This window comes from Microtus ochrogaster, unplaced genomic scaffold (assembly GCF_000317375.1).
Source record: "Microtus ochrogaster isolate Prairie Vole_2 unplaced genomic scaffold, MicOch1.0 UNK4, whole genome shotgun sequence".
Lineage (NCBI taxonomy): Eukaryota > Metazoa > Chordata > Mammalia > Rodentia > Cricetidae > Microtus > Microtus ochrogaster.
In genome coordinates, this window is record NW_004949102.1 from 1,161,656 (window position 1) to 1,182,309 (window position 20,654).

The 20,654-nt window shown below is 38.0% G+C and overlaps 1 protein-coding gene across 1 annotated transcript in view; it reads right to left on the reverse strand.

The window, feature by feature from the left end:
• Positions 1–16,109: 16,109 nt before the first annotated feature.
• Positions 16,110–20,654, reverse strand: part of Iqub (IQ motif and ubiquitin domain containing) — a 60,883-nt gene continuing 56,338 nt past the window's right edge. The window contains exon 13 of the mRNA XM_013353243.2: positions 16,110–17,062. Within this exon, the coding sequence (XP_013208697.1) occupies positions 16,880–17,062 (183 nt within the window). The 3' untranslated portion in view covers positions 16,110–16,879. The remainder of the gene's footprint in view (positions 17,063–20,654) is intronic.

Below are 20,654 nucleotides of genomic sequence, written 5' to 3' on the forward strand. Positions count from 1 at the left end.
GTACAGTAGAGGGGAGAGAGAGAATGTCAAACAGAAACCATAGTTAAAACAAGTATTTGCAAATAATAAATCTCCAAGAGTTCATACTGGCATGGAAAGATAGAAAGATTAACACCAAACATGCTAACCAGTGCCCCTTCTCGGGGTGACTGAGATCACACTGGCATGGGGAGATAGAAAGATTAACACCAAACATGCTAACCAGTGCCCCTTCTCGGGGTGACTGAGATGGGTCTGCATTTACTTTCCCGAGGAATACTAGAAAGTAGAAATCCAGACCTCTCACAATTTATAACTTTGTTTCTGGCTGGAATTGCCTTCTCATGGAGAGAACTGATCTTTCCAATAGGTCTGAACTTTATTGAGGCATGTTTAGCCTCTCCCACAATGCAATATAAGAACAAGCAGAGAACAAGAGAGAACAGGAAGTGAGAAGGGAAATGACAATGGTCTGGAACATACTGATATGATTTTGAAACATTCCTCAAATAGATTTATAGTTGATTAAACTTCTAAAATAAATCTACTTTGAGTTAACATTTTTATTTGAGTAGTTTTAAAATCTAATAAATTCAGTCAATGATACTCATAAATTATTTCAGAGGAAGTCATTTTATGCCAAAAATTAAATTATGCATTACACATATAATTGCATATGAATAAAAATCTGCCTCAAATTTTCCTTTCCAGAAATATGCCTTTAATTCATATTTGAATCTGAGGACCATAATGTGCATGGAGCAAATCTAAGGACCCAACTCAAACAATTAAATATGTGTAATTAATCATTTTTTTAATTTTTGAGTTGCTGTACCATTCACCCTGGAAATTTCACATATTTATGCCATTACACTTTATTCTTTTTTCCTAGTTCCCTCTGCCATCACCTCTTGCTAGCCTGCTTCCTCTTTCCTACCAGAATCGCCACACCTGCTCAGTCACATATAAGTCCTATACAACATAACTTCTTTCTCTTTCCTTTAAGAACTCCTCCCTCTCACAGATTAATGCACCCACTCACGTGCACACACTAAAATATACACTTATACAGGCATACACACAAATAAACACACTCATGACAAACATTCACATACACACATGCACATACACATACATACATATACACAGTCTCACACACACGTAGTCACACACTAAAACATACAACACATACACAAAAATACACTCACACTCATATTCAGATACACACACACACATACACATTCTCACACATACTCACACACAAATACACATACTCATACACATACACACACTCACAAGAGGATAGTCTCACACACACTAAAACATACTCAGACACAAAAACATTCACACATACTCAGGCACACACATATACACACATTCTCCCACATACACAAATACACACATGAAGACACACACATACATACACACATATACACAGAAAAACACATATATATTTACACACATGGACACACACATACATACACATATATACACAGAAATACACATATATTTGCACACATACTCACACAAAGACATATATATATACATGCTTACACACATATATACACAGAAATACACACACATCTATACTCACATACACATTCACACATATGCTCACACAGAAAGACACACATCAAGTCTGCTTTATTTCACTTAATTTCCTTCAAGTTGACATAACTTCACATTTATTATTCATAGTTTATATACTATGTTAGTATTGTTTAAAGCAAGTGTTTTTGTAATGTGTCAGACACTTAAAGCTGCTTTCTCTTTCTCCATCCTCAGGTACCTGCTGAAGAAAGTCTGCCAGCCTGGCATTTTAGCTTATTTAATGAATGTTTTTCCTAATAATCACTTAGGACTAAAATACGAAGGATGGTTAGGAAGGCAAATCAAAGGGATTTGGAAGGTGACTCAGAGGGTAAGAGTCTTGCTCTGCAATAACCAGTGCCTGCTTTTCAATACTCATCACCCACAGGGAAAAAAAAAGCAAAAAAAGAAACAAAATGAAAAATCCCATCAGAGCTGATGGTGTTTCTAAGGCAGCATTACAGGGTGGAGGCAGTCAGATCCCAAGAGCTTGCTGGACAGCTTCAGGTTTAGGAGGACCTGAGTCTCAAGGCAACACTTAGAAAATGGGATCCTGCTCTAGCCTCCTCATGCAAGCACATGGCATATGCAACCATGTGCTCATCTACAAGTACCAGGTTAACAGGTGCTTACACACGTGCACCCCTACAAAAGCAAATCTAGAGGAAATGGGCGAAATGATGTAGCCAAAAAGACGAAAAAGATAACAGACATTAGACTTATTGGAGAGATTGTTAGTATCTCTAGAATTCTCTCCATTAAAGATAACTGCAACAGTGGATTGTTAATATAAAATGAATAAAATTTCCTTTAGCAAACAGGAATTCTATATTCTTTATTCAAGGCAAACTATAATAGGTGTTTCTCAACTTACAAATCCATTCCTCGGTATTTATTTGTGCATAATAGAAAGTAAACAGTTTTAGTCAGGTGGTGGTGGCAGCTCATGCCATTAATCCCAGCACTCAGGAGACAGAGACAGGTGGATCTCTAAGTTCAAGGCCAGCCCAGTCTACAGAGTGAGTTCCAGGACAGCCAAGGCTACACAGAGAAACCCTGTCTCGAAAACAAAACAAAGCAAAATAAGAAAAGAAAACAAAAAAGATAAAAAGTAAAGAGTTTCATACAATAATGAGACAGCTCTGACGGACGAATTCTGTTCATCTTAGAAACAGTCACATAAAAATGGAACTGTATATAATGTTTATTTTGATCACTGATATTTTTAGAATCTATACCTTGCTACAGAATATTTGTGAAATAGTAAAGACTACGAAAGTTTAAGACTATAGCTCTTTGTTTTGAAAAGAAATCAGTCCCCTGAAGTTTGAAAGATTCACTGGCTTCGCAAATGAGCTAAGAGTGATTAGTGAGTTGTCTCCTAAAATTACCCAGCTGCCTATAATTAGGAAACAATAAATGCAGGTTAGGAAGACCCTTGGGGATCGCCAAATGGAAGCATTAGCGGGGAGTCGTGCTGAGGGGGGAGGAGAGACCCAACAATCCATTTGGAGATAAAGTTCTGAAGAAGCTGAGGAAGTTTTGACTGGGGAAATGACATAGAGAGTTCGAAAAAAAAAAAAAAAACATGTTAATGTGTGTAACTATCGTAGCTGCAGAAGATGGGCAGCTGCTCATAGGTAGCTGTTCACCTGGAAACTTCACTTTTACAGAACATCGTACCGTCTCTTTTCAGCGGCACAAGGAGATAGTAAGGACAAGGGAAGACACTTGGGTGGAATAGGACACAGGGGCTTTGGAGGAAAGTTCCACGATACCATGGTGTTACTCTGCTGCAGGCAGCCACACACACCACTAACTAGGTCACAAACCACTGGAAGAATGAACCAAACATTTCACTTGAGTCTGTAACCCACCTGCTGTATATTAAACAATGAAAATAATGTCTGGTGGTGGATATGTGTGCCTTTAATCCACTCAGGAGGCAGAGCCAGTCAGATCTCTTGAGAGTTTGAGGCCAGCCTTGTCTATGGGGTGTGTTCCAGAGCAGTTGCACAAAGAAATCCTGTCTCAAAGCAAACAAAAACAAAAAAACAAGAAAACAAAACAATGAGAATTCATATGACAAGCATATACTCATTCATTTAACACACATATATGGCCCATGGCCCATATAAATTGTGTGTGTGTGTGTGTGTGTGTGTGTGTGTGTGTGTGTGTGTGTCTGCTGTAGAAAATCTTACAGCTTGTGGTTACCCGCCTACTGGGGCATGGCCTCTTATACTATATATGCTGATGCAGAGCCTGCGTCTGCCCTTTCTTCCCTGGCTGCTCTTTCAGATTGCTGGATTTGGTCTCTGTTCTCCATTCAAGCAGAGAATTCTGATTTGTGAGTTTACCCCTAAATAAATAAACATCTATTTCTCAATTCTGAGCTAGTGTGGGATTTCTTTATATATATATATATATATATATATATATATATATATATATATATATATATATATATATATATATATATATGTATGTATGTATATATTATTGAAAAAAATTTCCTCCTCCTCCCCGCCTCCCATTTCCCTCCCCTCCCCCACTCCTCTCCCCCTCCCCCCTCCTTTCCACATGTGTCTGTGTACGTATACACATGTATGCATGCATATATGTATTGTGTGTGTATGTTCTCTAACTTTTCTAACTTTTTAACAATCCTGCTGCTAAAGTATAACCAACCTCATACCACAGATAAGAAAGTATGGAAAGAATGCAATATTTTATGTGCTACAGTCTATGTCGTTTTCTTTATCATATGGATAATAGATTACTAGACCTCACAGCCAAGGTATAATTACTATTCCATACTACACATATATAATGTATGCACACTATAGTTGGTCTATCCTTGACAAACCTATAGGACTAGAAGGAGCAGAAGCAAAAGAACATATATCCCAGAATGCTGGATTCATCTTATTGCATCTTGTTATGCTGTGTTATGCTGTGATATTCCTGGGAGGTTTGCTCTTTTTTAAGGGGAAACAGAAAATGAGTGGATCTGGGGAAAAGGGGAAGTAGGGAAGTGGCAGGAGGGGAGGAAGGATAGGGAAAGAGAGGGGAGGCTGTGGTCAGGATGTAGTGTATTAGAAAAGAAAAGATGTTTAAAATATAAATAAATAATAAAACAACAACAAAAGGCAATCCCAGAATGCCTCTGATAGCAATGCTATTAGCAGGAACCTCCAACACCAATCTCCTCTCGTTAGGTGGGATTGTGTGTAAATCAATTCACAGTCAAACACTGACATGCAATACGAAATTCCAGCAAATTGTTTCATGCAGAGCCTGGAAAATAGAAACTACTAAGTTGCATGAGACTTTCCAGCAGCGCTTGTCTGGTGTTTCTACATCCCTCATACTCTGGTTCACACCAAGTCAGTCAAGCCACCAATGACTAAACATTTCTGAATTCAGTTTTGATACACTGTTAATTGGTTTTGATATGGTATAGGCGTGTCTGCTCTCTAGAATCTTAGAGCAATCAATGTTACCATGTGCATGCTGGGATTGTATCGTACTTCTGCTCTGTACATGGGAGTGAGGAAATTCACATTCAACCTTTGTTTTATAAATATCCTAGAACAGTCGTTCCCATGCCATGGAAGAGGCTGATCCTGTCACTGTAGTGAACTCTTCCTATCTGAAAGACTTGGCTCACAGTTGAATTTGTGTTTTCCTTTCCTGATTACAAAAAAGCATAGTGCTTACAAAAATTTTCCTTCTAATTCATTAAGACTAAAACTTGAGTATCCACATATAATGCTGTCATTAACTGATAATATTTTAGTGTCTTACTTATATGCACATAGCATAACAAATTACTTTTTGTATCTTCAGTGAATTATATTTAGTTGGTAAAAAAAAAAATATTGTCAAAACTTTCTCTAAGCCAAGATCATTCCATATACTATTTCCTTGGTTGAACTCTTTTTTAACATCTCCTTCTGCAAAAGTAACATATTTGAATATATGTTACTGTTCTGCAAACTATAATATTTTGAAGTCTAAAATGATGGTTTAAAATGCCTGTGATATACTGCTGCTTTATTTCCCCTGTATGCTGCTCTTGGAACCAGGGAAGCAACATACTCTGTTGCCCATAGCACACCATGTGAGATACCATTTTGCTTTCCCATGAACTCTGATTTATAAAATGATGAGAATAAAATAAGCTGCAGCAAAAAAATGAAAACATGTTGTGTCAACCTGTGGAAAATGGAAATTATCACCTACTGTTAGAAAATAGTTAAGTTACTTAACCAGGTCTCTGAAGAATTATGTTGGGGTCTCAAATTCTAATTCAATGAGAATATTTTTTGTGTGTGTGTGTGATTTTTAAAGGAAGTTCTGCCCTGAACATCAATACTTTCCAGAGTAGCTAATTCCAAGGTTGATGGGCTGGGCAATGGTAATTCTTCACATGGGATATGTGGCATAATATAGAAAGAGGCCAATCTCAGCTTGAGTCTAACTCCAAGTCATACTGGTTAATCTGTCAGGAGATGAGTTTCTGGGCTTGCCTGATAAGGGTTATTTTGATTGAGTTTAAATGGGAAGGCCTACATTTTGGGTGGCACCATTCCCTGGGCTGAGATACTGGACTGAGAGATAAGAAGAGAGAGAGAGAGAGAGAGAGAGAGAGAGAGAGAGACAGAGACAGAGACAGAGACAGAGACAGAGACAGAGACAGAGATATTGAAAATGAGATACAGATACAGGCATTTATCTGCCTCTTGACAGAAGACACAAAGTGACCAATGGCCTTAAGCTCTTGCTGCTTTGGCTTCCCAGCAGTCATGGGACAGAAGTTCCAACTGAGCTGAAAACAAATCCCTTTCCCTTATGTGGTGATTTGAAAGAAAATAGCAGCCCCCAAAGGGAGCAGCACTAATGGGAGATGTGGTCCTGTTGAGGTAGATGTGATGTTTTGCGAGGAAGTGTGTCTCTGTGCAGGTAGGCTTTGAGGTCTCACATATGCTCAAGCCACGCCCAGTGAGTCAGAACACTTCCTGATGCCTGCAAGTCAAGATGTATTAACTCTCAGTTCCTCCTCCAGCACCATGTCTGCCTGCACATTGCCATGTCCCACCATGACAATAATGAACTGAACCTCTAAACTGTAAGGGAGCCACCACAATCAATTGTTTTCCTTTATAAGAGCTACTGCAATCATGGTGTCTCTTAATGGCAATAGAAACCCTAACTAAGACACCTTATCTTACTTTTGTCAGGGTTTCCTTTTTTATTGCAGCAATAGACAAAGTAAACAAAGCACAGATCTGTGTATTCTGAAGACAGGCTAGAAAACATGAAGTGGAGAAGCTTTGCCCATTGTGCACTATGTACTGACCCATGGTTGCAGCCATACACGGCCTCCAATGTAAGACAGAACTCCATTGTTGGAATGTTGACAACTAGGTAGTGCCATAATTGGGTTTTTATTGGACTATTTTGCTTCATTTGTCAAGACACTTCTGAGAGTAAAATCAGTAATTCTGTGTAAGAAACCTAGTGTCACACTTCCTTCTCTGTGTGAGGCCTTTGTTAAAGGCAATGCAACATGAGACACAATCATAGTGGTCAAGGCTTTCTGAAGGTTATTGGGTGAACAGAGATACTTTAAGTCGACAAGATAAATCAGTGCATGTTAAATGTTTCATGAGTGCGAATTTCTACTCAAGGTATAATGGAAAAGATTCAATAAAATCAGACACCAGATCATATGCTACTTTCCCTGGGAAATGGTATCATGTGGGTTAGTACTGCTCTGTGTTATGAGCAGATGGTCACCCAACCATGATTGGTGTAAAATCAATCTTTATGAAGAAAACTCAAATTCTCTGTTAAGCCCATGAACAAGCTCCATCTATGCCTGCAGATCAAATTTGCAAATGGACCCAGAGAACAAACACCGGAAGGAATACTGAGCAACAAACACTGCTTTATAATCTCAGCACAGCTTCCTTTGGAATAAATGGTCTCTGAAATATATTTACATAGGACAGGGCTATTCCCTGTTCCTGAACTCCTTACCCACAATTTTCTGGTATTCTTTCTACAATTGTAGCCAGTTGGTTCACTGTCAGTAACTATCATAGATCCTTATAGATTTATAACAACAAACAATTTCCATCCCAGAAAAATATAGGAGCAAGATTAGAGACTGGCATTCTGTTTCATGAGAAAATTCTCCTTAAGTCTTTATCTCTGTCTTTTTGTGGTCACCATATGTGTTGGAAAAGATATTAGCTAGCAGGTGTGAAGACCCAACCCTAAAGCAGACCTTCTCTTGAAGTATACATACAGGGTATACAGATATTCTGTAAAAACAGCTCATTTTCAAAATGTCACCAAAGGGCTATAGGAAGGCATGACTATTAGTTGAGAAATAAATTAAAACTACAGAAAAAGTATAGTATGCCAAGAGATTCTGACCTACTTTCTTTACACAATTTATCTATCTTTCTGAACTAACAGGGCATCAGTAAATCTATATCTATTTTATACCATCTAATGCATCATCTATCTATCTATGATATACCTGCCAATAAACAATTTACAGATGATACAGAATGGTTTACTAAGTATACTCAGCATGATGATTAGATAACCTGACAACAGACTCTTATGTTAGTGATGAGTAGTGTAGTAGACCAGAGTAATGAGAATGTTTGTTGGCAGCAGAAAGCAAGGGGTGACTCCTATACTCTTGAATCCTATTGTCCTGAATAGAATTTGTCAGAAGCTTCACATAGCCCCTTTCTCTTCTACAAACACAGCCAATACTATTTCATCTGTTCTGCCAGGTGTCCCAAGTAGTAAGAAAGATTGCATAGCTGCAATGCCTTTTCTTTGCTCAAGTGCTGGCCTTAGCTGAGTATGATAGAGCATGCCTAACTGATATCTATGATGTCTTCTTTCCTTAGATTGTTCCTTATTTTCTTTGCCCCCAGCCATCCACAACAGTCAGAATTCTTTATCTGATAGTAGAAATAAAAAGATCTTCATTTCTGAAGAATTGGGTTCCCAGTGATCTTGCTTTATTTGGCAACTGCAATTTTCAACTTACTTTTGCCTTGGGATGAGAAATATTACTCTGCTCATCATGCCTCACTCTGAAACAGATAGGTAATTTCTACCTAGAAATTCATTTTAATCACTCCAGCCTGTGTGCTGAGCTACTGAACTCCCATGGTTATCTCCCATAATTTGGCATCCTACATTTTACTAAGACTTGAAGGTTCTTTGCTGTTTCAGGATTACTAAAGCCAATATAGCATGTAATATAATGGATCAGCATGATATTTGTGGGATATGAAGGCAATCAAAGTCTCTTTGGTTTAACAGAAGAAATTGTGGAGTTGAAAGAAACCCAAGGTAATGTAATAAAAACTGGCTATATCACTGCCTCATTGAGGCTAAATGTTTATTATACATTTTTTTCCTATTGAAAATTGAAAACATTGAATGTATATGGCAAATAGTGGAGATATTGTTGACTTGTAACTGCAGTTTTGTAGTTGACACCATAGCCTGATTGCCCCTATGATACTCTAACTTTCCCTTGAGACCTGAATAGCATTTACATCTATGTAAAGCCTAGGTTGTAATGAGTCTTTCTCTGTCCTTCCAGCCAGCTGTAAAATAATGACATGGAGACTTATTATTAATGTGAAAGCTTGGCCTTAGCTTAAGCTGTCCCACAATCTCCTATAAGTTAAATTAACCCTATTTATTTTAATCTATATTCTATCACATGGCTCATTGCCCTATCTCTCTGAATTTCTCAAATTCTGCTTCTTCAGCATTTGGCTGGTAACTTCGTCTTCTTCTTCCCAGAGTACTCTATATGCCCAGAAGTCCTGCCTATACCTGCTGCCTAGCTATTGACTGTTCAGCTTTTCATTACACCAGTCACAGCAATACATTTTCACACAGTGTACAAATATTCCACAACATTTCCCTCTTCTTGACTAAATAAAAAGGTTTTAACTCTAACATAGTAAAACTGCATACAATAGGAATGATTATCAAGTAAGAATTACATTCACAATGTTTAGTTCATATGTATTGGACAACTTCAGAGAAAGGACTGTATTAACTTTCCTATGTCAGTGAGTCCAAAGTTTTACTCCTAAATCATTTTTATCATAACATGTATTACCATCCTAAAAAAGCATCTTTTTAGACTGAAAAACATCTTCTTAGATAAATAATGTAAGCTTTTATATTTCTATATGTCTTATTATATTTTTTTCTGAATTTGGTAACAAGGAAAATCATACTATCTAGTCTTCATTCCCCATCAAAGACCCAAGAAGAATATAATATTACCTGAGTAAACAGAAAGTGCAAAGCAAGGAGCTCCCAAAACTGTAGAAATGACAGAAACATTTGACTGCCTGGACAGTCCCCCAAGTGTCCTCTGTAATGTAGGAGTATCCATCTTCAGCCTACAGACCTAGATTTCCTGGGAGATTTTTCTGTAAAGCAGGAAATTTTGAAGTACTGTCCTACCTTGTCTTGGCAAAGGTCAGCAGTCACCTTTTTGTGTCCTACTTGTCCAATTTGGGCAGCATACTGTCAACAGTTGAGGCCAGGACAACTTCTTGCCCAGGGGCTGGCTTTGCCACAATGAAAACAAACTCTGTATGGAGGTTCTTTGATGGTTATCTCCATTTTTTGAAGCAAATTTGTGCTGCCAGGAGCAGAGATGTCTTACTGTCATGAAAAGCATTAGGTTCTTCAAACATCTTAAATGACATACTCTGTAGGTTTCTAAAGTGTTTAAAGTGTCTGGATATCTAAAATATATCTGTTTGACCTTGAAAACATGCCTAACATTGCCACAATATTGTTAGATGACTACTAATCTGTATTTCTTAATTATTCTAAATAGTTCATAATAATAACTTCCAAAGACTAGAAATTTACATTACCTTGTTAAATGAGTTGCATAGGTTAAACAAAGGTAGAAACATACACACATACATATGTGTGTGTATAACAAAATAATCCTAAATTTATATCAATATAAAATATCTTAAACAAGAATAGAAACATATGTAGAGTATTTCCTAACAAAAATAATTTTAAATTTTATTTTATCAATATGCAAAAATCCATACCACTGTAAATATTTGAGACTAGTGGCTGTTTTAAAGTAGACTCAACAATCCACCCTTTTATTCCTTTTATGTCACCCCTTTGTTATCTTTTTTTCAAAAGGGATTCCTGAACACAACTTTTGCTTAGTTTTCTCCCTGACCATGACTAGTAATAATTTGCAACCAATCCCCCCAAACAATGATAATCTAGCAAGTTATCGAAAACCACCCACCCTACCTCTTTGGAATGTGGCATCATGTTCTCTAGACTGCTTCCTGTTGTCTGTGGGTGACAGCATCAGTAGAACCTGAGGAAACTGAGATAATGGTTAAGTCCTGGGGGATCTAGCTATATTATTTTTGTTTAATCTCTGAATGCTGTGAAAGTATAGAGCTTATCTGAAACCTTGGTTGGAGTAGTTTGTGAGGCTGGATCATCTCAGCCAGTAGCTTTAAAGTTGTTCTAGATGTAGATTTTTGAGGAAACTGTAACAGAGACACCTGGGATTTTTTTTTTGTTTGGTTGGTTTTTGTCTTCATTGGTGTCTGGTCCTTTTGTTCTGAAAACACACAAACTTATAAAGATAACATATGTATCTTCATTGATGCAAGTATAGATTGTGCAGTGTATAAAAGTTAGCTAAAGATTTCCTGTTTTCTGTTTGAACAGATAAAATGCATCTGTCTACACTATAAGTCCATTTGTACTGTATAACAAAACCTCTATCCATGGCATATGAAATGATGGTGTGTAAGAATAAGTCATGAGGACTCTGTACCCAACAAGATTTATCATGTCGATGAGACTGGATGACAGTCTCAAAGCTGTTCCTATATAGAAGGAACAGTATACATGCCACCTGTCTTATAATGTTTCTTGGTTTCTTTTTTATATCTGTAGCCAAGATTTTCAGGAGATCTACCCCCAATCAAATGTGATTTTCATTAATTTTGAAGAGGACCATAACTTTTGAATCATATGGAAACAAAGGCATAACCTCTCCCCCAATGCAAAATATTATCTGACTTCCTTTTCAAAATTAAGACATTTTTAAAAATATATAGGTTGATTTAATTTAGCAACTTCCATAATCCAATGCCTCTGAACAGCTATTATTTTTTTGTACATTACCATTTAAAAAATTCAAAGTCAGCAAAGTACCATACAGGATCCAGGCGCCATGTTTGTTTCCCATCCTTATGAGGCTTATTTTCATTTTTTAAAATTACTTTATACTTTCTTTAAAGACTTCATTTTATCATTTTAAGTCATCTTTTCTATGACCATTTGTATCCATTTTCTTTCCATTCTTTGGTGTCTAAGCACATTTTTAAACACATATTGTACCTATTTAGAGGTGTTTTGTATCTGGGCCTGGCTTTATTATTTACCTAAAGCATCCTCTGACCACATGAGACAAATCTTAAACTGCCATGTCTGCTGCTATGCTGCTCAGCTTAGTATATGGCACTGGCACATGGCACTGGTGGGTCATATCTCTGTACATCACCAAGCACTACCCTGGCAGAGAGACTATAGGACTAGAAATCCACATCCTCTTGTCCAGAACTTTCCTTAGCTTTCTCTAACCCTATTTTTGGTATTTGAGCATCCACATTGAATGCCATATGTAATGAACCTTTATCCTACCAACCAGGTTCCAAATAATGACACAGACAGAGACTTATTATTAATTAAGAAAACTTGGCCTTAGCTTAGGCTTGTCCCGCTAGCTCTTATAACTTATTAATCTATTTACTTTAATCTATGTTCTGTCATGTGGTTTGTTACCTCATATTGCCATATTGCTTATGTTGTCTCCATCATGTCAGCTGGTGAGTCTATCTTCTTTTCCCCAGAAGTACTGCCTATAACCCCTGCCTAGCTATTGGTTGTTCCGGTTTTTGTTACACCAATCACAGCAGTACATTTTCACTCATTATACAAACATCCAACAACAATAGGTAGATGGAAATATGGTGAGAGTTATAACCTATCCTGTCACTGATGGCATCAGTTACCCATGGATATGGTGCTGTTTTGGCTATTTCTATATAAAACAGATGTAGGGGTAGGGTATCTAGGGATTTTACTGGCCTTCCCTAGTATAGCAGTAGGAACATTCACTGCAGAAGAGAGGAAACATATGCAGGAATATTGTCAGTAACTAACAATATGTATTTCTGCTTTGTATTCTAGGAATAGGAAAATGAAAATAGGATGAGTCTACCATTTCATTAATGAAGGAATTTGGCCAATCAATGTCTCAACTATGTATCTAAATACTCTGACCAATGGACCATAATACTTCAAATCTAGGGATCAGAGTCATTTGAAAGGCAGTTTCTAAGACTCCCCAGTGGTTCTGGGCCATTTACGTTGTCCCAAAGGACTCACTCCTGGTAAAGAGCACAGCTGCTGCTGGAGACCTGAATGAGCATTCACAGTAAACATCCTTCGGGGCCTCTCCATCTGTCTGTGACCAATTGCATTTCTTCACTCTGGTACCCTGAACACATTACTCAGCTCTTCGGGATTAAAATATTTTCTGCTTAGATACATTAAATAGAACTACAGCAGGTTGTAATAATGGGTTGAACAGTAACCTCTACAAAGGTATTTGCATGTCTTGGCACTCAGACATCATGAATGCAGCCCTGTTAGATAAAGAATCTTTACAAGTAATTTTTATGGATGACTTTTTTCACTTAAAAAAAATGTCTTCAAGGTTCATCAATATAGTTGAAGATTGCAGAACTTTTTAAAAAGCTGAGTAATTGTCCATTGAAATTGTCCCCTAATTTTAGCTATTGTGGATAGTGTTTCACAGGATTGGGAAGAACCAATATTTCTTTAAGATCCTAATTAGCCAGCAATTGGATGTCTGGATCAATCTCTCAGTTTCTGAGAAAAGGTCACACTCCACAGTCTAGACTGCCCTGGAACTCACTGTGCAGCCCAGGCTGACCCTCAAACTCATTATAATCCCTTTGTGCTCAGACTGATTGCTGGGATTGCAGGTATGAGCCACCATGCCTGGTGCTTCCAATTCCTGAGGAAGTTTCATATTATTTTTGTAGACATTGTACCATTTCACATTCTCACTGCTGGAGTTCAAAGCTTCAATTTCTATATAACTTTCATCAATATTGGCTTTGTGTTTATTTGCTTGTTTATTTTTATCTTTCAGGTTTCTCATAGCTCTTAAGACTCTCTGATATTTAAGTTTAACCACCCTGTATTCTAGCATAAAGCATCATATTGTCCCCACTAAACCAAATTATCAGATTCTCTTCCTATTATCACCTCAAGAATTATAGGAACCTGCAATCCCAGAGATTTTCTATGACTTTAAAAATCTATTAACCCAACCCTTCCTTTTTTCCTTCCCTCTTTCTTCCCTTCTTCTTTGACAGTGATTCACTATGAAGCCCACTCTACCTTGAAACTTGTTACGCATACCACACTGACATCAAGCTTGCCAGCTCCCAGCCTCTGTACCTTGAGTTCTGAGATAACAATTGTTTTAAGAAATCATTTGAGACAGTATCTAAAGTTTACACATTGTGGTAGTTTGAATGTAATTAGCCTCCATATGCTCACAGGGAGTGGCATTATTAGGAAGTGTGGTTTTGTTGGAGTTGGTATGACCTTGGTAGAGGAAATGTATCAATGGAGGGGAGTGGACGTTGAGGTCTCAGATATGCTCAAGCCACACAGAAAGTTTACTTTCTGTTGTTGTTGGGTCAAGATGTTAGCCAGGTGGTGGTGGCTCCCGGCACTCGGGAGGCAGAGGCAGGTGGATCTCTGTGAGTTCGAGACCAGCCTGGTCTACAGAGCTAGTTCCAGGACAGTCTCCAAAGCCACAGAGAAACCCTGTCTCAAAAAACCAAAAAAAAAAAAAAAGATGTAGGACTCTCAGCTCCAGCACCATGTCTGCCTTCAGGCCTCCATAGTCACAGCTGCTTTGCTTCCCACTGTGATGAGGATGGACTGATAAACCACTAAAATTGTAAGTTACTCCAATGAAACGTTTTCCTTTATGAGCTTCTGTGGTCGTGGTGTCTATTCACAGCAATAGGAACCCTAAGACACACATACAGATCCACTCCATTCCAACCATTATTGGTAGAGGCCATATTTAGTATAGGGTTCAGTTAAGTACATCTGGTAATATTCATAGCGTCAATACAACACATTAAATCCTGTATCCAAGGCAAGAACGTAAATTGAGCTTGACTTATCTTTCACTTCATATTTTACAGTTATATAATCCTTATAAAATGTACTCTTATGCATGCTCTTCTCATACTGATAAAAAAAAAAAAAGGACATGATCTGCAGCTCCTCCAGTGTACAGGCTGATTCATAACAGGTTGCACCTTGATTTTCCTACAAGACCCTTACCTTAGTATCAGCTCTAAGATGCCTTCACATTTAATCATCATACTGCTATATAAACTTTACAGAAAGCAACAAGCTGATCTGGGGAAATGAATATCCAAACCTTTAGTTACCAGGCTCTTCCTTCTCTGTTTACTCCTTGTCTTCCTTTCCTAGGAGCCAATGTTCTAGCCAATGGCTTCACCCAGGAGTCAAGAATGCTCATAAAAGTCCTTCACTTGACCCTACCTGGCTATTTCAGCCTCCCCACCTTCTCAGTTCTCCTCAGAGATGACAAATTCTCCTGAGCTATGTTGAAAAAAATCTGGTTATTCATATTTCTGTGTAAACCTGCCTGTGTCCGTGATTGTTGTTCCCATTATATCAATGATTAGCCTTGTTCTAGTCTAGTCTCAACTGGAATTTTTTGTTTAAAAAAATTCTCAGGTTGTCTGGACTATTAATCAAAAAAAAAAAAAAGTACTACAGAATTTTCTTCTAAGTGTTTGTTTCCTTAACGGCAATTGACAGGTGTCATGCTCTTGCTGTGTAAGGAAAAGTTGTGGATATGATAGATATCTGTTGCTAAAATAGCAAATGTTTATATGGAACAAATATTTATAATGAATTTATTAATCTCCATACTTGAAAGGACAACATCATTTAGAAAAGATTAGAATGAAATACATGTTTTTCTATAATTCTGTGATATAAGAATAAAAAATTATTTTTATCCCCCATTTTCAGTTGTTTTCTTCCCCAATGTTTTCTAGTTAGTCCCCCATATCGGTTTCACCATTATCTATCCTGTTCTTTACTCTAAAGCCACGTAAACTTTGGTTCTTTGCTTCTTGCGAGATTTTCCCATTGAAGAAGGCAACTGGAGCACAGCGGAAGTGTGAAACTGAGCGTTTCTTTTCTGGCTCTTGAAGTCATCTTGGAATGACTTCAGTGATCGACTTATCTCCTTTCCGCTCTGTCCAGGCTCCCTAGCTTCTCTCCCCCTCCGAGCACCTGGAAGGCTGTGGGATGAAGGCAGTGTGTGTGGCTCTAGCCCAGGACCGCGATGCTGTTCCTTCTGTTTCTCTGCAGCATGCATGTCTTAGAACAGCTCCTTTTGTAAATAAACCCTTCTTGAATCACGCTATTTGGAGTGTGCTGTCTCTGGATGCATTGCTATTCATCGCCTACTCCGGACGGATATGAGTCAAAGTGATTATTGAGTTTATTGAGAAGCGGGCTGACAGTTGGTGTGATCAAGTCCATCAAGTTGATACTTCTTACAGAATCCCAACATTTCCCACAAGAAGTCCCCTCCATAACTAACATTTCCACTGTTTTCCTTGCTTCATGGCATGCAATGCAGATTTGGGTTTGTTTACAGTGTTTTCTTGGATTATGCAATCAAAAGGCAAGAGTAGACAATAAAAGTAAAAATAATTCAAATACTTATAGCAAAATACATGTATGTACAGAGAATAATTACACTCATAAAGTATATGTTAAATAAATTATTTTCATTGAAAGTTAAGCTAAGGTTTTGTTTGGCTGTTGTATTTTGACTATAAAGCATTTAGGCTTTTTTTTATTTAACATGAAAATTGATTAACATATTCTCTTTAACTATTAATCTGAAACAAAATTACAGATTAATTTAATACTAGCCATCCAACAAAGGTTCATGTGCACAGAACAAAACAAATACTAATGGAATCATAAAAGTGGTTTCCATATTACATGACCTCTGTATTACTCTCTTAAGAGAGAACAAAATGCTCATTACCATTGGTATTCCTGAAACCCCCTAAAGTACAGTCCCTCGGGCTTCTATAACTTTAGGTGGCTTATCTGTGCAGTATTTACTTCTGATATCTTCTACTTCACTATCTTCAACGATAAGTGAAGCCAACACTGGAATCTGTGAGAAATAGTTTTTAGCCAGGATGTGTTTGTGCTTGATCTTGTGGATAAAAAGGCGTCCATATTCCTGCAAGTAAAAGAAAATAGAATTCTATGGAAAGCCATACATATATATTTTGCCAGATGAATCATGGCCATGTCTTAGAATGGCTTTATTTATTTATTTACTTACTTACTATTTTAGTACAGCTACATTTATCAGTTTATTCAACCTAGAATACCTTTTCTTCTCACTATGTCTCTTTTCTTTCAGAGATTAGTTCTTGTGATGATTCAGTGTAAAGTCTACCGGGAACTCTCTCTCTTCTCTCTCCTCTCTCTCTCTCTCTCTTCTCTCTCCTCTCTCTCTCTCTCTCTCTCTCTCTCTCTCTCTCTCTCTCACCCCCCCTTAGGCCCAATTAATACTGTTGTTAATAATTCTATACTCTTTCCCCTTTCCCCCCGTCCATCTGTATGTATAGTAGTTACCTGATGTATGTAGGGTAGGATGTTTTCAGGTGTCTATGTTTTAGTTCAGTGGCATGTAACAAGTGACAAATTTATATGTTTACACATGCATACATTTGGACAAATCTGATTTTTAAAAAAAGCATGTTAAGGTGATTTCTTAGAAGGACTCATGTATCAAGCCACCCGATGCTTGTGCCATGCCTGGGCAGGCAGCTATGGCACTGATGAAGCTACCATCGTTCACTGTGACCCCATATGCACGAGGGAGAAAGCCAGAGGGCAGAGGGCACTGAGGGAAAGGCTGGAGGCTGAGTTTCTGAAAACATTTTGGAGACGCCACCCTAGCTGAGAACTGCCACTCCTGGCCTCGTTATGTAAGACAAATTCTGATTTGATTATACCATGATATATTTTCTCACTGTCTTATTATAGTTGAACCTAAATGCAACTGAAACAATGAAAACTTATGCTCATTCCATTTCTTTGTCTTTCTTTTTCTACTTAGTACTTTACACGATATTTGACACATGGTAGCATGAGTAATAAACTCAGAGAAAGATATTGGGGTTCAATCTGAAGAGCAGAAAAGCAAAGCAGTCAGCCACTGGCTCTTACCTTGACCTCAGTCTGAAAATGGTGATCCTGCCTCCAGGAAACCTCAGAATGAGACTGAGAGTGAGAGATGTCTCCTCCCATTTTTAATCCTCTCTAGTTCTGGGATTAAGGACATGTACCACTACCTCCTGGTTTCTATGGCAAACTAATGTGGCTACTGGGATTAAAGGTGTGTGTCATTGCTGCCTGGTCTGTAAGGCTGGCCAGTGCGGCTGTTTTACTTTTCTGATCCTCAGGCAAGATTTATTTACTAAAATACAAATGAAATGCCACCAAAGCAATCCAAAGTAAGTTCTGCCTAAATTAATAAGCATCAGCTATTCTTTTCAATGCTCTCAATCAGATGTCTGTTCACGCACTCACAATGCTACCTGTGTCTCCTTTAAATTTTATTTTCTGAGAGTAAGGCATTCTGCACTGCAGAACCTTTATAAGGCCAACCAGGAAAGTCAAAGAAAGCTCTGAGAACAAGAAAGTGTGCAGTGGGAATTGCCTGGCTCACAGTACTTTCAGAGACAGAGTTATTACCCAACATAGCCAATGCCAGACACTAAGTGGAGATCATTTAGGGGTCTATTCATTTAAAAAAAAAAAACTTCACTACAGTGAGACAGCATCATCTCCTTGCTATAGATAAGAAAATGAAAGCATTAAAGCATTAACAAATATGTCCAATCCTACTTCATGAGGTCAGTGTAACTTTTATTCTTTTTGCTAACTCCACATTTTTAAAATTTCACAATGCAGAGAGAGTAAGTCTTCATGTGCATAGCTTGACAGTGAAGTGACAAAGAGGAAAGAATCTGGGACATGGTAGATGGCTTTTAGGGAGTCACTGGCCTAATTCATCCAGTTTGCCAGCTATGAGAGAGTTCCTCACTCAGAAGTCCTTCTTCTCTCTCACTGCAAGGAATGGAGATCACCTTATACTCGGGGGTGGGGGGTTGGGGACCATTTCTTATAGTGGGGATTGCTGTTGCTGTTTTGTGGCTGCCTTGGTTCGTTTCTTTGCTCTGTTGTTGCTTTGGGGGAAACAGATATATATATGTGTGTGTGTGTGTGTGTGTGTATATATACATATATATACACACACACATATATGTATATATATATACATATATATATCTTACAAAAAGGATTCTGGAAATGCTTTGATTTGCTGCAAGAACGCTACCTATTCAAAACAAAATGGACAGGACGGCACAGCCTGGAGGCTGTTGAGAGAGGCAAAGGCTTGACACGAGCGTGAGAGCCTCTGCTCCACTTGCAGAATTCAGAATGACTAGCATCCTGAGATTAGAAACACTCCTGAATGGAACATTTAATTTGAGACTTCGGTGATTTGATTAGGTACACAAAGGAGCTGTGTGGATTAATTGAAGAAGAACCGAAATATCAGCTTTGGGAATGAATTTCAGTTTCATCGCGGGGCCCTAGATGAAATGATATTGCTAGTGTTGGCTGTGCTTCTGGTGATTAAATATTTATGAAGCAGCTTAGTTTACTAAATATAACATTTAACACAGCTTCAATTTCTTTCTGCCCTTTTTTCCATCCTTGGAGTGAATTTTTTTTCACAGCCTGGCTTCTTAGAACCCAAAAATTATTGGAAAAGGCAAAAATTAAAAGGAATTTCTTCTCTTTATGTAATTTCCTCAACTTTCCTTTAAAAAACAAACAGACAAACAAACAGCAGTGAGCGTCTTGGGACAGCACTGTTCAGAATGGCTGCATATGATATCATCGCTTTATTCTCCTTTAGCTGCATCTTGTGTGTGGCGTTAAAGATACAACAATAAATCGAGAGAGAACTGGGCCAGCTCTTGGAATTGGGCTTGCTGAGTGTCAGTGGAGCCGTCCAGGAATGCTTCAAGGGCCCCTAAAGTTTGTTCATCAGAATGTGTTACAGATTTCATCTTGTAAGTTGCTGAAATTAAGTAGCAATTAAGTTTTGCAGTGTGTTTTCCACCCCTAGTGCGATGGAAGTAAATGGAGGATGGAATCTCATCAGTATGGCTGCTGTTTAGATCACAAAGTCTGAATAGAATTTATTTGACAACTGAATACTTTTTTAGGCAGACTCCTACTGATAAATCAAAGAACAAACTCTAGGTTCCATAATATTTATATATTGATAATAAACATTATTCATTATACAGATACTTACTTATTGGGGGGCTTATGTATAGTATGATTGGTAAAAACTCAGATACTGGGATTCAACCTAAAGGTCATAAAAATGAAACATCCAGCCACTGGCTCTTACCTCTACCCCAGTCTGAATTGGTGATCCTGCCTCCAAGAATCTCAGAACGAGACTGTGTCTGAGAGCTGTCTCCTCCTATTTTATATTCCTCTCTAGGCTGGGATTAAAGGCGTGCACTGCCCATTTTCTATGGCAACTAGTGTGGCTACTGGGATTAAAGGTGTGTGTCACCACTGCCTGGTCAGTAAGGCTGACCGGTGGAGCTATTTCACTCTCTGGCAAGCTTTATTTATTAAAATACAAATGAAATATCAATACACGTATGTTTTTAAGTTAATGTACAAACCAGTAAGTTTCATCCTGGCATCTTCAGACAAGAATGTCTTAC